General features: G+C 51.3%; 1 protein-coding gene across 7 annotated transcripts in view; it reads left to right on the top strand.

Moving 5' to 3' along the window:
• SLC9A5 (solute carrier family 9 member A5) overlaps positions 1–14,371 on the top strand; it is a 35,275-nt gene that overhangs the window by 18,202 nt on the left and 2,702 nt on the right. For 4 of the 7 annotated variants that reach the window (XM_074314745.2, XM_074314746.2, XM_019755686.3 and 1 more), the window contains 14 exons: positions 1,811–2,113; positions 4,140–4,303; positions 4,484–4,562; positions 4,857–5,034; positions 5,618–5,838; positions 6,050–6,252; positions 6,474–6,563; positions 6,661–6,731; positions 7,448–7,577; positions 8,067–8,155; positions 8,315–8,441; positions 12,148–12,318; positions 12,825–12,894; positions 13,577–13,711. In XM_074314745.2, the coding sequence (XP_074170846.1) occupies positions 1,811–2,113; positions 4,140–4,303; positions 4,484–4,562; positions 4,857–5,034; positions 5,618–5,838; positions 6,050–6,252; positions 6,474–6,563; positions 6,661–6,731; positions 7,448–7,577; positions 8,067–8,155; positions 8,315–8,441; positions 12,148–12,318; positions 12,825–12,894; positions 13,577–13,711 (2,031 nt within the window). Of the gene's footprint in view, positions 1–1,810; positions 2,114–4,139; positions 4,304–4,483; positions 4,563–4,856; positions 5,035–5,617; positions 5,839–6,049; positions 6,253–6,473; positions 6,564–6,660; positions 6,732–7,447; positions 7,578–8,066; positions 8,156–8,314; positions 8,442–12,147; positions 12,319–12,824; positions 12,895–13,576; positions 13,712–14,371 lie in introns of those variants that run through there. The other 3 variants (XM_019755676.3, XM_088800319.1, XM_074314747.2) reach the window with 3 other exon arrangements.

Genomic DNA, 14,371 nt, shown 5'->3' with positions numbered 1-14,371 from the left:
GGAAAATGGGGCTTGAAATGCCTTCGGGAAGCCTAATTCTGTCAAACAGGATTTGGTGGTGGGTTTTGGATTGCTGGGGTTGATGCATGCTCTGGAGATGAGGATGGAATACAGTCCCTGAAGGAGAGGAGATGGGGATGAAAGGTAGGGATGTGTGTGGGGAGATCTGTGACTGAACTTACCTTAGGCCTGGTAGCAATGAGAGCAAGATGGGAGGAGCCTCAGATTTGTGAGCCAAGAATTGGGTTTGCTGAAAAGTCTGAGTTGCAGTAGAGTTCCTGTCTTATTTACGGTTTATAGCAACTATTGGAGTTTCCCCCATAAATCATAGTACTTTCCCTAGCTTGGATGACACCTCCTCTGCAGGTAGCAGAAGACGCCTCCTTCTCATCAGCACCCCCCCCCCCAAAAAAAAAACAACAACACACACACCAAATACCCAAATCCTTAGAAGAAGAAAGATAGAATGTTTGGGATAACTTCCCTCAGCTTCATTGCTGGGAGATTTTTTCCCCTTTTATTCAACAAATCTTTGTGTAGATCCCATTATATGCCATACACTGTCCTAGGCCCTTTGGGTCTCACACAGGCTAACATAGAAGCCTCCCCACCTACCCTCTATCCCAGTGATTGTATGGGAGAGGTGTTCACTCATGGCCCCAGGGCCCAAGGGAAAGCCAAAATAGCTTATTTTAGGGGGCAAAGGTCGAGGCAATAGTGCTAGAAACCCATTTCATACTTCCTTCTCTTTCCCTAGGGATGGATCTGTTATTATTTCCCCCCAGAGTCATATTTAATTAATGTTTGTTGAGAACCTGCTATGTGTCTGACATCCTACTGGGCACGTTCACATGATACCATTTTATCTTCACGCTGTGTGATGGGTATTTTTCCTATAGTACAGGAGAAGAAATTGAAGTTCAGGTAAATGAAATAACTCAACTGAGATCACACAATTAGAAAGTGATGGAGAAGAGCTGGAAATCTTTTGACTGCTAAACCCAATGCTTTTTTAAAACTACTGAGTCCTTGGTGAACCTATATAATGAAAAGCACATTGGACTAGCATAGTGCTCCTAGGAGGTATATAATATGCATTATGGTCTAGGTAGGGAGATAGGATACAATAATAACAGATAACATTTTTTGAACTCTTACTATAAAATACTGAGCTAAGTGCTTTTGAGTAGACTGTCTTATTTAAACCTCACAACAGTCCTGTTAGATCATTACTGTTTTTATTCTCATTTTGCTCTTGAGAAAACTGAAAGTCAGTGTGGTGAAGTTATTTGCTCCAAGGTCACAGAACTAGTAAATACGAATATAGGAGCTAGGCTTTGAACCCAGGCAGCCTGGCTCCAGAGGTCTGACTTTTACAATTATGTCATACATACGTCTAATTACAATTATGTCATACATACGTCTAAAAGTATACTGAGTAGCATTTGCTGAGATTTAAATAATGGCTATGGATAAGGGAAATCAGAGAAAGGTGAGGTCCCCTGAGGATGAGTAGAAAGTGAGGCACATTTCTGGAACTAGAAAAAGCAAGCAATGGCCTAGGTTACCATGATAGGAGAACCAAGAAACAGAAAACTTTGGCTGCAGTGGCGGGTTTGTAGCCTTGGGAGGTTGGAGATTCTAGGACTCCTGCATTTCTTTTCTCCTTCCTTGGTCCCAGGGTCAGGGTCAGGAGTCCTGACTTTGAATAACCTTCTGAGACTGGGAGATTATAGGCGCGCGCGTGTGTGTGTGTGTGTGTGTGTGTGTCCCATGAGCTGATACCTTCGGCCCTCTTCTTGTATTGTAGTGTTTCACTTGTCTCGGAAGGTGACATCTCTGGTCCCTGAGAGCTGCCTGCTGATTTTGCTGGGACTGGTGCTTGGAGGCATCGTCTTGGCTGTGGCCAAGAAAGCTGAGTACCAGCTGGAGCCAGGCACCTTCTTCCTCTTCCTGCTTCCTCCTATCGTGCTGGACTCAGGCTATTTCATGCCTAGCCGGCTGTTCTTTGACAACTTGGGTGCCATCCTCACCTATGCCGTGGTGGGCACACTCTGGAATGCCTTCACAACAGGCGTTGCCCTCTGGGGCCTGCAGCAGGCTGGACTTGTGGGTGAGTGACCCTAATACCTGAGCTGGCAGAGGGAGGCTTTGCCAGACTTATCGTCCAACCCCCTTTTCTAGCTCTAGAGATCCTATGTTGGCGAGAGCCATACCCTGAGAGCTCCATCTTGGGTCTCTCCCACCTGGAGTGCAAGGAAATGCTCTAGATGGGCCTTCAGCCTTCGTTTAGTCTTTGCCAGTAGAGTCTAGGCCTCCACAGCATGACAGCTGAGCAGGGGCCTGGCTCCCAGCTCTGTGTGGGCTGCCAAGGCTGGGAAGCCTGTGTTACTACTCTGCTGCCTCCTGCCCTCTGTTACTACTTGCCAGCCCGGCTCCTCTGAGGCATAGCTCACCATTCCTGTGAGGGCCTACCATCCTGGCTCATATTGTTATTTTTAATAAACAGATGTTATATATTCACAAAATGCAAGATACTACGTGAGGTATTCTCGCTTTATTTATCCCACTGACTCTTCACAGCAAGCCTGTTGGAGCATAAATTGTCCCATTTAATGGATAAGGAAATAGAGGCCCTTAAACTCACTTGATATCAGCAGGAGAGGTCCCTTCTTCCTCATTTCCTGCCTCCAAAATCCATTCAGCCCTGAATATTGGTAATTCAGACTTTCAGGATGCAACAGGAGGTTTGCAATTTTCACTTGGGGACTCCAGCCTGCTTTTCCTAATGGGTTAGTGAATTCCTTGAGCACAAAGGGAGGGGAGGACATGAAACCATAATAAAACTGGTAACCCTTATAATAGGGTACTTTCTATGTATTAGGCACTGGATAAATGAAGAACTTTGTGAGGGAGATACTGTTATTATTCCCAGCATATACATGAGGAAACTCAGGCTCAGAAGTTAAATGACGTGTTCAAGTCCCACCTGTGGTACCCTCTCCCCCTCCTGCTGAATTGTGAGTGTCACATCCCTTAGGCTTTGCATCAAGGTGCGGGAGAAAGCATGTTCTTTTCTTCTCCATAATAAAGCCGGTCAGCAGCCAGTTTCCATCTGCTAGTGGTTCTTATTACTGCCGCTGCAGTTTTCGTTGACTGTGCCACTTTAGCTTTTCAGGTTACATAGAGCTTTCGTAGCCATCTCCTGGGTTGGTTTTTGCAGCAGTCTGTGAGGTAGGCAGATGAGGAGGCATGGCTAGAAGAAGTCATGTGACAATGACAGCACCACATCACAGAGCTGGTAATTGGCAAAGCCAGGTCTTAAGCTCAGGTCTGACCAACAGGCCGATGCTGTCTTCCCCGTCCCAAGTCCTTTCTGGGTGTTCTTTTTTTTTTTTTTTTTTTTTAAGATTTTTACTGGGGAAGGGGAACAGGACTTTATTGGGGAACAGTGTGCACTTCCAGGACTTTTCTCCAAGTCAAGTTGTTGTCCTTTCAATCTTAGTTGTGGAGAGTTCTGTTCAGCTTCAAGTTGTTGTTCTTTCAGTCTTAGTTGTGGAGGGCGCAGCTCAGCTCCAGGTCCAGTTGCCGTTGCTAGTTGCAGGGGGCACAGTCCACCATCCCTTGCGGGAGTTGAACCGGCAACCTTGTGGTTGAGAGGACACGCTCCAACCAACTGAGCCATCCGGTAGCTCAGCGGCAGCTCAGCTCAAGGTGCCATGTTCAATTTTTCAGTTGCAGGGGGCACTGCCCACCATCCCTTGTGGGAGTCGAGGAATTGAACTGGCAACCTTGTGGTTGAGAGCCCGAGCTCCAACCAACAACTGAGCCATCCGGGAGGCAGCTCAGCTCAAGGTGCCATGTTCAATCTTAGTTGCAGGGGGCAGAGCCCACCACCCCTTGCGGGACTCGAGGAATTGAACTGGCAACCTTGTGGTTGAGAGCCCACTGGCCCATGTGGGAATCGAACCGGCAGCCTTCGGAGTTAGGAGCACGGAGCTCTAACCGCCTGAGCCACCGGGCCGGCCCTTTCTGGGTGTTCTTGTTTTAACCGTGGGGTAGAGTTTGGGCTTGTCACCAGGACAGCTGTAGGAGACTCAATGCCTCCCCAATTGCTGTCCCCATCTGTCCCTCAACAGCCCCTAGAGTCCAGGCTGGCTTGCTGGACTTCTTGCTGTTCGGGAGCCTCATCTCAGCCGTGGACCCCGTGGCCGTGCTGGCTGTCTTTGAGGAGGTGCACGTCAACGAGACTCTCTTTATCATCGTCTTTGGCGAGTCCCTGCTCAATGACGCAGTCACCGTGGTGAGAGTGCTAGGCTGGCTGCCATTCCCCAGCCCAGGCTGCCATGCCCTGACCAATGGGTGTCTGAGCAGGGTTAGACCCTCCCTCTGGGCACCCTGGGGAAGAAATACAGTCTCTGCGTTCGTCTCCCAGCAGTCCCATTGCTGCCTTCCTGCTCCTGACTCTCCTCTCCTCACTCAGGTGCTGTACAAGGTCTGCAACTCCTTTGTGGAGATGGGCTCTGCCAATGTGCAGGCCGCTGACTACCTGAAGGGAGCCGGTCAGTATCTGCCCCTCTCAGCTGGCACTGGGGGTCTGCCTCCACTGGCTTGCTAAGTCCTGTCCCCACTGCCTCAGGAGGCTATGCAGGTTGCCTCGTTCCCTTCCCTTCTCTATGGAGAAATGGGGCCTTGAGAACGTGAGAAGGAGGGGCTTTCCCAGGATCCTGGCATAGGGATCCTGCCCCCCGGGGAATGCAGTGGGCATCACCCTCTCCTCCCTGCCAGCCAGCAGTCTTGTCAGCCCGGGTAGGGTCCGGACCAGGGGTCACGCTGACAACCCGCTCCTTCCCCAGCCTCCCTGTTTGTGGTCAGTCTGGGCGGGGCAGCCGTGGGCTTAGTCTTTGCCTTCCTCCTGGCCCTGACCACACGCTTCACCAAGCGGGTCCGCATCATCGAGCCGCTGCTGGTCTTCCTCCTCGCCTACGCAGCCTACCTCACTGCGGAAATGGCCTCGCTCTCTGCCATTCTTGCGTGAGTCCTGGGGGCCTTGCAGGCAGGCAGCTGGGAGGGGGTACTAGAGATGGTTGACCCTCATATGGACAGAAACAGGACCCCGAGGAGTCCATAGGTTTCCCTGAGTCCTGGAGGTACTGGGAGCCTCAGACTCCCCTTGGGAGACAGTAAACCTCAGGTAATATTCCAGGATCCGCCTTCAGACCTTTCTGTTCCCAGAACCCAATGTTCCTCTGCCTGAAGTGCTCTGTGGGGTGTGGGCTGACCTGGAATTGGCTTCAAGGCCTGGTGCCACTGGCCCTGGTGGCCACAGCACTTCAAATGGTGCCTCAGACAGTACGCTCTTCAGAACATGTTTTTCCCACCTTCCCCTCCACAGGGGAAGTGCTCAGAGGCGCTGAGTGGGAAGCCTGGAGATTTGGACCCTTATCCCAGGACTACCACTAGCTATCCTTGAACTGCCTCCATGCCTCCTGGGCTTCCGCTCTGAGTCTGGCATCCTAGGATGGGCAACACCCTCTCCTGTAGCATGCTCACACCCCAGGGGCTGTGCCTCCTGCAGCCCCTCATCACTGGCCTTGTCTCTCCATTCGTCTCCCAGGGTGACTGTGTGTGGCCTGGGCTGTAAGAAGTACGTGGAGGCCAACATCTCCCATAAGTCACGCACGACTGTCAAATATACAATGAAGACTCTAGCCAGCTGCGCTGAGACGGTCATCTTCATGCTGCTTGGCATCTCGGCTGTGGACTCTTCTAAGTGGGCCTGGGACTCGGGGCTGGTGCTGGGCACCCTCTTCTTCATCCTGTTCTTCCGAGCCCTCGGTATTGCTGTCACGCTCTGCCTTCCCACTCTTCTTCCTGCCTCTGCCCCAGCCGTCCCCCAGTCTGAGTCCACAGCCTTGCCAGTTCCTAAGCCTCCCCTTGTTGCCCACCCCTCCAGCCCATGGCAGACCTCAGCCCAGATACGTGGTAATGTCACTCCCAGTGCCCTCCGCTCCCAACCCCTCTCCCACTGGCCTCCCTCCTGCTGCAGGCGTTGTCCTGCAGACTTGGGTGCTGAATCGCTTCCGGCTGGTCCCTCTGGACAAGATTGACCAGGTGGTGATGTCCTATGGGGGTCTGCGGGGGGCTGTGGCCTTCGCGCTCGTCATCCTACTGGACAGGACCAAGGTCCCTGCCAAGGACTACTTTGTGGCCACCACTATTGTGGTCATTTTCTTCACAGTCATTGTACAGGTGGGAGAGCCCGCAGGCTGGGTGGGGAGAGGGGCTGGCAGGCCCTGGGGGGGCCTTGGAGCCGTTGGGACGGGCTCCTCTTCCTGTTGGGGATAGAGGGACTTGACTTCCTAGACCCTGAGTGCAGTGAGGTGGGGATTCAGAAGCTAAGGCCTAATTATGGGGAGAGACAGGTATCAGAGAACTAGATAGGGCAGGGCTCACCTGCTGCCTGTCTGTAGGGCCTGACCATCAAGCCACTGGTCAAGTGGCTGAAGGTGAAGAGGAGGGAGCATCACAAACCCACCCTGAACCAGGAACTGCATGAGCACGTGGGTACCAGAACGCCATCCCACCACCTGCCCCTCTGTCCCTTCGCCTGTTTTGAGCAGAGTCCTGATCCAGTCCCCCTACCCACCCCCCTTCTAGACTTTTGACCACATTCTGGCTGCAGTGGAAGACGTTGTGGGCCACCATGGCTATCACTACTGGAGGGACAGGTGAGGGAGCTGCCCCGAGGCTCCTTCAGCAGCCGCAGCCCCAGCCAGGGCAGCAGGGGTGGGGGTGTGCTATACTCCTGAGAAGGGACGCAGCCAGCTCAGACTGGGTGACCTCTGCCTGGGCCCTTCAGTGGCATCCCAGTGCCCTGAGGATAAGACAAGGCTGGCCTGCCCGGCCCTGCATGGTCTGGCAGCTGTCAAGACTCCAGCCTCACTGTGCTCTGCTCTGCCTTTGACTGTCTGCCTGCTAATTACATGGACCCTGGTTTAGAACCTCAGGACTCACTATGCTCCTCCCACCCTGGCCACTGGGACCTTTGCACATGTTGTTTTCTCTATTAGAACACTCCCTCACCTCCCTCTCACCTACTTAACCTCTGTTCATCCTTCAGATCTCAGCATAGGCATCACGTCCTTAGGGAGGCATTCCCTGGCCTCCCCAACTAGGACAAAGCCCAATCATACTGTATAATTATCCATGGTCGTTCTTGTCATGGTTGCAATTTTGCAATTTGTAATAGCTTCAGTTAATGTCAGGCTTTCCCACAACACTGTAAATTCCAGAAGGGCAGGGACTAGCATCAAGATTCACCCTGACTGAGGTCCATACCAAGACAGCCAGGCCAGGACTGGTGGTGCCCCTGCCCCATCTGAGGGAGGGCCAGCCAGCCAGCCTTGGGGATGGCACTCAGGGCCGGGCCTGGCATCCTCTGTAGGTGGGAGCAGTTTGACAAGAAGTACCTGAGTCAGCTGTTGATGCGGCGGTCAGCCTACCGCATCCGGGACCAGATCTGGGATGTGTACTACAGACTCAACATCCGGGATGCCATCAGCTTCGTGGATCAGGTGCGCTGGCAGCCAGTGGTATGTGGGCAGGTGGCCAGTAGGGTGGGGCAGGAATGAGTGACAGCAGACAGGCCCTGAGCAGGGAGTTGAGAATTCCTAGCAAACTCAATGGTCTTGTGAAGTGGCAGTTGCAGGAACCAATCTGGCCTGATGCTGATATTCAAAGTCTGGCAGGCAGTAGAGAAAGGTGGGAAACAGCTGGACTCTGGAGTCAACAGATGTGGTTTAGTTCTTATCACTTATAGGCTTGTGACCTTGGGTAAGTCACTTATCTTCTCTGAGCCGCAGTTTCCTCAACTGTAAGAAAGTGGAAATAAGAGGGCCTGTGTCATAGTTTTGTGGACTCAATAGGTAAAGTGCCTAGTACAGTACCTGAAACATCGAAAGAGCAGAATAATTGTTAACTATTGTTATTCTTTTTATTACCCTGTGACTGTCTGGGCCACTCTCCATCTGCTTGCCACCTGACCTCTGTCTTGGCCCCTGCAGGGAGGCCACGTGTTATCCTCCACAGGGCTCACTTTGCCCTCTATGCCCGGCCGCAATTCTGTGGCAGAGACCTCTGTCACCAACCTGCTGTAAGTCCCTGAGCCTGCTTCCCCTGCCCCAAGCTCCTCTCTACTGGGGTCTCTCTGAATCCCTTCCGAGAAAGATTTGTGAGCACTTTTGCTTCTGTCCTTCCCCTGGCCTGTGCCTCCTGGCCTCTCCCCAGCACATGTGTTCCCTGCTTCCTGCAGGAGGGAGAGTGGCAGTGGAGCATGTCTGGATCTGCAGGTGATCGACACGGTCCGTAGTGGCCGGGACCGGGAGGATGCAGTGATGCACCATCTGCTCTGTGGAGGCCTCTACAAGCCGCGCCGCAGGGTGAGAGCATGCGGGGCACGAGTTCTGAAGGGGCGAGGGTGGTCTGAGGAGGCCATGATCACGGGCTCAAGAGGCAGCTGACACATGCTGGTGGGGAGCTTTAGATGCCCAGGTTGAAGAGTATGGGGCTTCAACTTGTCGGTAATAACTTTTAGCTTTTTCTTTTTGAGTAAGGGTTACTGTTGAAAGATTTCTTCTCTGGTAGCAGAGTGAAGATCAAATGAAAGGGGGGTAGTTGAGAGGCTTGGGGGGCCATGTGGGAAGCCAGAGTGAAACACTGGATTAGAGCTGGGGTCGTGGGAAGGGAGAGGAGCACGTAGGACTGAGTGATTGCCCGTGGGGTGGGGGGGAGAGATAGAGCACAGAGGGCTTGATGGTGTCACAGACAGAAGCAGAAATGCTGAGAAAGCCTGCAGGACCAGCTTGGCATAGGGAAGGCAGACATGTTTTAGGTAACGTGAGTTAGTCCAATGTGGGTTGTGAAGCTTTGGGGCTGGAAAGGCCCATCCCATCCAGGAGGGAAACTTGCAACCCCACAAGGGGGCAGCAACCCATTACCTTGAACCTTCCTAAAATGGGAAGCCAACTGTTAACCATTCCTGCAGTTTTAAGTTAAGGCTGCTTCTACTGTTGAGACAGAATTGGCTTCCTTTAACTTGCTCCCAGTAGCGCAGATTTAACTCTCTGCAGCTCTGCAGAATCAGTTTTCAAAGCTTTCAAGACAGTTGCCTTCCCCACAGGCCTTCTGCCCTCAGGCTAGCATTTCTTCTCCCTGGTGTATCTTCTCTGGTCTTAAGAAACAAGGCCCAGAATGGAAGGTGCTGAGCTAGCTGTGGTTGGCAAGGGAAGGGCATAAGGCATGTCTTACTTTTCTAGTTCGAGGACTTGCCATTTGCTTCCTGTAGCCCAGAATCCCTTCAGCTTTGGCTCACCACCCTGAGGCCCCATATTATCCTTACCATCAGGCAAACCCCCAGCGTCTTCCTCAGTTAATGGCTGTTAAACCCTATCTCATCCAACCTGTTTTTGTTTTGTTTACTTTTTTCTAATAGAAAATTACACTCATTCACAAAACTAGAGAGAATAAAATAACTCCCTTTTCCATCACCCAGCTCCAGTAATTATCAATGCATAGTTGATCTTGCTACATCCTGGACCCCCAATACACCCCATCCACACTTTATTACCTTGAAGCAGACTCCAGACACCATATCATCATCTCTAAAGATTTCAGTATGTATCTCTGGGTAGGAAGAACTCTTAAAAAAATAAACAGTACCGTTATCACTTATAACAGATAACAGTATCTTTTCACAGCAAATATCCAGTCAGTGTTCATAAATAGCCTTTTCCAGATGATGTGTTTAAATCAGAATCCAAGTAAAGTCCACACTTTGCATTTGGTAAATATGTCTTTTTATTTAAAAGAAAATCTATAATAGTTCCTTCTCCCTCCTTTTTTCCCCTTATTATTTATTTAGTGAAGAAACTGGATACTTTGTCTCAGAGAATTTCCCATTTTATGGCTAATGTGTTCCTCCCGCCCCTGTAGTTAAGTCTAGAGGCCTGGTCAGGTTCAGGATCATTCATAGGTACGCTGTGTATTCCTTACTGTATCACATCAGGGTGCGCATAATGACGGGTTGTCTATGGATGTGTGTGTGTTAGATTGGTCAGTGGGTTCAGTCCAATCAGTTCTTGTCAATTAAAAAAAGCTGGAGTGAGATTGTGCTTATCCCTGTTAAATGTCATCTTATTTGATTTAGCCCATCATTCCATCGTTTGGATACCATATCTGCCACCAAACATCTGCTCAGATTCACATCACATGAAAACTTGCTAAGCCTGTTAACCCTGTATTCATCCAAATCAACATAAAAGTGTTGGACAGGATAGAGCTGAGGACAGAGCCCTGTGGCATGCTACTAAGGACTTTCCTCCAGACTGAAATGGAGCAACCATTTTTGGGGTATGGTTACTCAGCCAGTTATGCATTAGTTATACCATAACACAATCCATAATCCCTCATGTTCTTCACAGAAATATCACCAGAGAGAGACAGAAGTGTCTTGCATGCAGTTAAAAATACAAGATTATAGTTTAAGAGTGAGATAAGGGTCACCTGGCTACCGCAGAGTCCCCTGTGGAGCTGCCAGAATACATATTCCTGGCTTCACCTGGAGATTTGGATTCTGTAGTATAGGGTGGGACACAGACTCTGTGCTCTTAGAACGTCTCCCAGGTGATTCAAATGCAGCTGGCCTGACGGCTGGTGTTTGGGAGCCACAGATGTTTACCACTGGGCTAGCTGAAGCGGAGAGAACGACAGGTATGCTGGGGATAGAGGAAGGTCAAAGACAACACTGAGGAAAACACATGGAAGGAAAGGAGGGGGAGCCAGAAAAGGAGGAGACAGAAGGAACCCTTGGAAGAGCAGTAGCAGATGGTACCTCAGAGGCCTGGGGAAGGAGGAGGGCTGAATGCTGCAGAGGTCAGGCCAGTGCGTAACCAGAGGCCACGGCACTAGTGACTGGGGAGAAGGCAGCACCGTGGTGGTGTGGACCCTGCAGGCGTATTTCTGCTATTGAAGGAAGTAATGGGTATGAGGGAAAGGGTCAGAATCAAAGTGTGAAAATTTGGTGGCAAAAGGGAGGCCATGGCGTCAATGGAAAGGCTTTCTTCAAGGAGGTAAGGTCGGAACCCGCTTCAAAGCAGAGGGGAGGGGCCGGTGGTGAGGGAGAAGAAGCAGGAGAGGGAGAAGTAGAAGGAGCAAGGAACTGATGGAGGCAGGAAGGAGGGAGCTGAGCCAAGTGGAGGCTGTGGTTGGGGAGTGAGGAGCCTTGTGAAGGAGCTGGACCCCTCCCTTCACCTGTCTGAGAGGGAGGTACCTCTGGGTGAGATGTAGAGGAGGGCAGACAGGAGACTTCGCAGGGAGCTCTTAAAACTGGTTCAGGGAAGCAGAAAATATGAGGTAGGAAAGGGCCCAGACTGGGAGTGTGAGGCAAGACAGGATGACTTGAACCATGCTGACAGTACTTGGTGGATTACCACGAGATAGTAAAAAGGTTGCCAAGAGCTGAGGGCAGACACAGAGGCGGTCTTGCTGAGTGTGTAGTGGGCTCGGTCTTTATGGCAAAGAGTTGGAAGGAGCAGAGGATGGGGTTGCTCCTGAATTAGGCACAGATAGTTGTTGGACGGACAGGCTCCAGCGAGTCAGGAGAGACAGTTATGGAAGTTCCAAGTGCAGCCCGAGGTGTCATGGCAGTTGTAGGAATGGCTAGGTGGAGAATTCCTCCTGGAGAGAGAATCCTGTGCGGCTAGAAGGGGTGTGTGGGCCAGGCAAGTGTACCAGGTTCGCCATGAGTTGCAAGGAAAAAATCCCATATGGTCTCATAGTGGCTCCCTGCCTCCTGTGACTTCAAATCAGAGAGAATTGGGCAAGGGCTCTAGGGGGTAGGGAAAACCAGATTTGGGGGAGTAGGTTCTGGGGTAAAGGAAAGTTTTCCCCCAGTGAACTGAGAATAAATATAGGATGTCTGGCTGGATTCCTGTTGTATTTTTTTGTTTTGTTTTGTTTTTTAATCCATGGCTAGTTCTTGAAAAACTCAGCCGGCAGGGCCTATGGTGAACATGGGGCTATAGCCTGGGGTTCCTGTGGGCGGCCGAGGCACCCAGCCTCATGGCAGGGCGGGGCTGTCATTGCCAGTACAAAGCCAGCTGTAGCCGCCACTTCATCCTGGAGGACGCACAGGAGCGACAGGACAAGGAGATCTTCCAGCAGAACATGAAGAGGCGCCTGGAGTCCTTTAAATCCACCAAGCACAACGTCTGCTTCGCCAAGAGCAAGCTGCGACCCCGCAAGGCTGGCCGCAAGAAGGCACGTGCTTTCTTGGGGACTTCTGTTTGGGGCTGGAGGCTGATGGCATGCAATTTTGAACCCCCAAGTGTTGGAATCCAGCTCAGGGGGACCTCAGGGACTTGGTGGCTGCAGCAGTCTGGTTTTCTTTTGCATCTTCCTGGAGCCCCAGAAGGGGAAGGTGAGGCCTTCAGAGGGAGATCAGCCTCTTGGCCATGTGGTCACCTGCTGGGAGGCAGCAGGACCTCCTACAAGAGGTGAAATGAGCAGGAGAAAGGCAGTCTCCTTGAGGGCCAACTCTACAAACCCCGAGTTCAGCCCAGGCTGATGCATCGAGAGCCCTGGCTGGGGCCTGGATTACTCAGACTGCACAATACTTGCCTGGGGGGCCAAGGGATGAAGGGCCATTAGGATGGACACCGATTCCTCCCCCAGCTGGGTCAGGAAGTCTAGTCCTGTTGACCCTACCAGACAACAGGGTTAGGGTTTGGAGCCAGAGGCTTAAGATTTTTTTTCTTGGTCCTCAGAAGAATGGTGTGGCTAACACTGCAACTACAAATGGGAAACCTACTCGAGACTTGGGCTTCCAGGACACAGGCAAGCAGGGAATGGGGGTGAGGTGAGGATGGGAGGGCAGGGGAAGGGCAGGGGCCCATCAGCCGGAATCCTGGAAGGCCTCCTCTGCTGTAGTCATGGCCGTGAGCTGGGGCTCTTTCCCTCAGGGACTAGATGGGCACATGTGATTTCAAAGCTGGATGTGTTCAAAACAGTGATTAGACAATTTGTAACAGGAGGTGTCTGATAGCTAACTACAGGTTACAGGCCCTGAGGATTTGGAAAAGGTATCATGGAGAAGGGGGAAGCTTGGTCAGAGCCTTGAAGGATGGGTAGACCCTGGGGCTCAGTGTCCCATTTGCAAAACCAGGAGTTTTGCAACAGGAGGATGGGCGTTGTAGCTCTCCAAATGGCCATGTTTTCAGTTGATAATGGAATCTGAAGCTGAGGGAAGAGGATAGGGGAACTAGAAAGTGTGACTTCCCTCATGGCTTCCTCTGAGGACTCTGCTTGCCCTGGTTGCCTCCTTGGGATCTGTAGCCCCACTTCCCTTCTTCTTAAGCCCCCAACTTCCTAGGCCAGTACTGAAGCAGCCAGAGGAGGAAGCAGGTGGCTCTGCCAACAAGGGCTCTGCCTGGGTGGACAGGGAGCTGGTTTGGGGTTGGGCAGTAGCAAGAGGCAGCGCTGGGCTGGCCACCCCGATTCATCTCGTGTCCCTGTCCAGCTGCTGTGACATTAACTGTGGAGTCTGAGGAGGAGGACGAGAGCGACAGTTCGGAGACAGAGAAGGACGATGATGAGGGAATCATCTTTGTGGCTCGGGCCACCAGTGAGATTCTCCAAGAGGGCAAGATCTCAGGTAATGGCGACCTCCCTGTCTCCCTCCCCTCTGGAGCAAGCTGGAGCTGTTCAGTTGGCTTCCTCCCTTTTTGCTCATGGCCTCCACTCCAGACAACTCCCTTTTCCTAGTCACTCATTTACTCACCAACCAGCATTTACTGAGCATCTCCTTTATATCACACATTGGACATACATGATCTGATTCAACCCTCACAACCAACATGGAAAAACTGAGCCCAGAGAACCAAAGGGACTTGGGACTTGTCCAGCATCCCACAGCGGAACCAGAATTGGAACCTGACTCATCTGACTCCAAAGCTTTTTCACCTCCATGCTTTCTCCCTTCATAGTTTGGCGAGAAACATGAGGTGACAAGGCTAACACCAGGTTCTGGTGTGACCCATACGCAGCATATCTGCCCTCAGGTAGAACCCCTGATGATGGTGGAAGCCTGTCCTAGGAGAAGGAGCCTGAATTTATCAAAATGGAATTATTGTGGATAAAAAACAATATGTACATGTTTCTATATGTGGAGACCTAACTCATAAAGCTAAATATCACTGCTAGTTGGTTTAAGCACTCAAGTGTCTTTTTAAACACTTTTTATTATAGTACATTTCAAAATATACAATAGACAGAAGAGTCAAATGAACTCCCATCTATCTATTCCCCAGCTTCA

Source organism: Rhinolophus sinicus, chromosome 8, assembly GCF_057876585.1.
Source record: "Rhinolophus sinicus isolate RSI-liver-muscle chromosome 8, RSI-T2T, whole genome shotgun sequence".
Taxonomy (NCBI): domain Eukaryota; kingdom Metazoa; phylum Chordata; class Mammalia; order Chiroptera; family Rhinolophidae; genus Rhinolophus; species Rhinolophus sinicus.
This window is presented reverse-complemented; position numbering and strand designations above follow the sequence as displayed.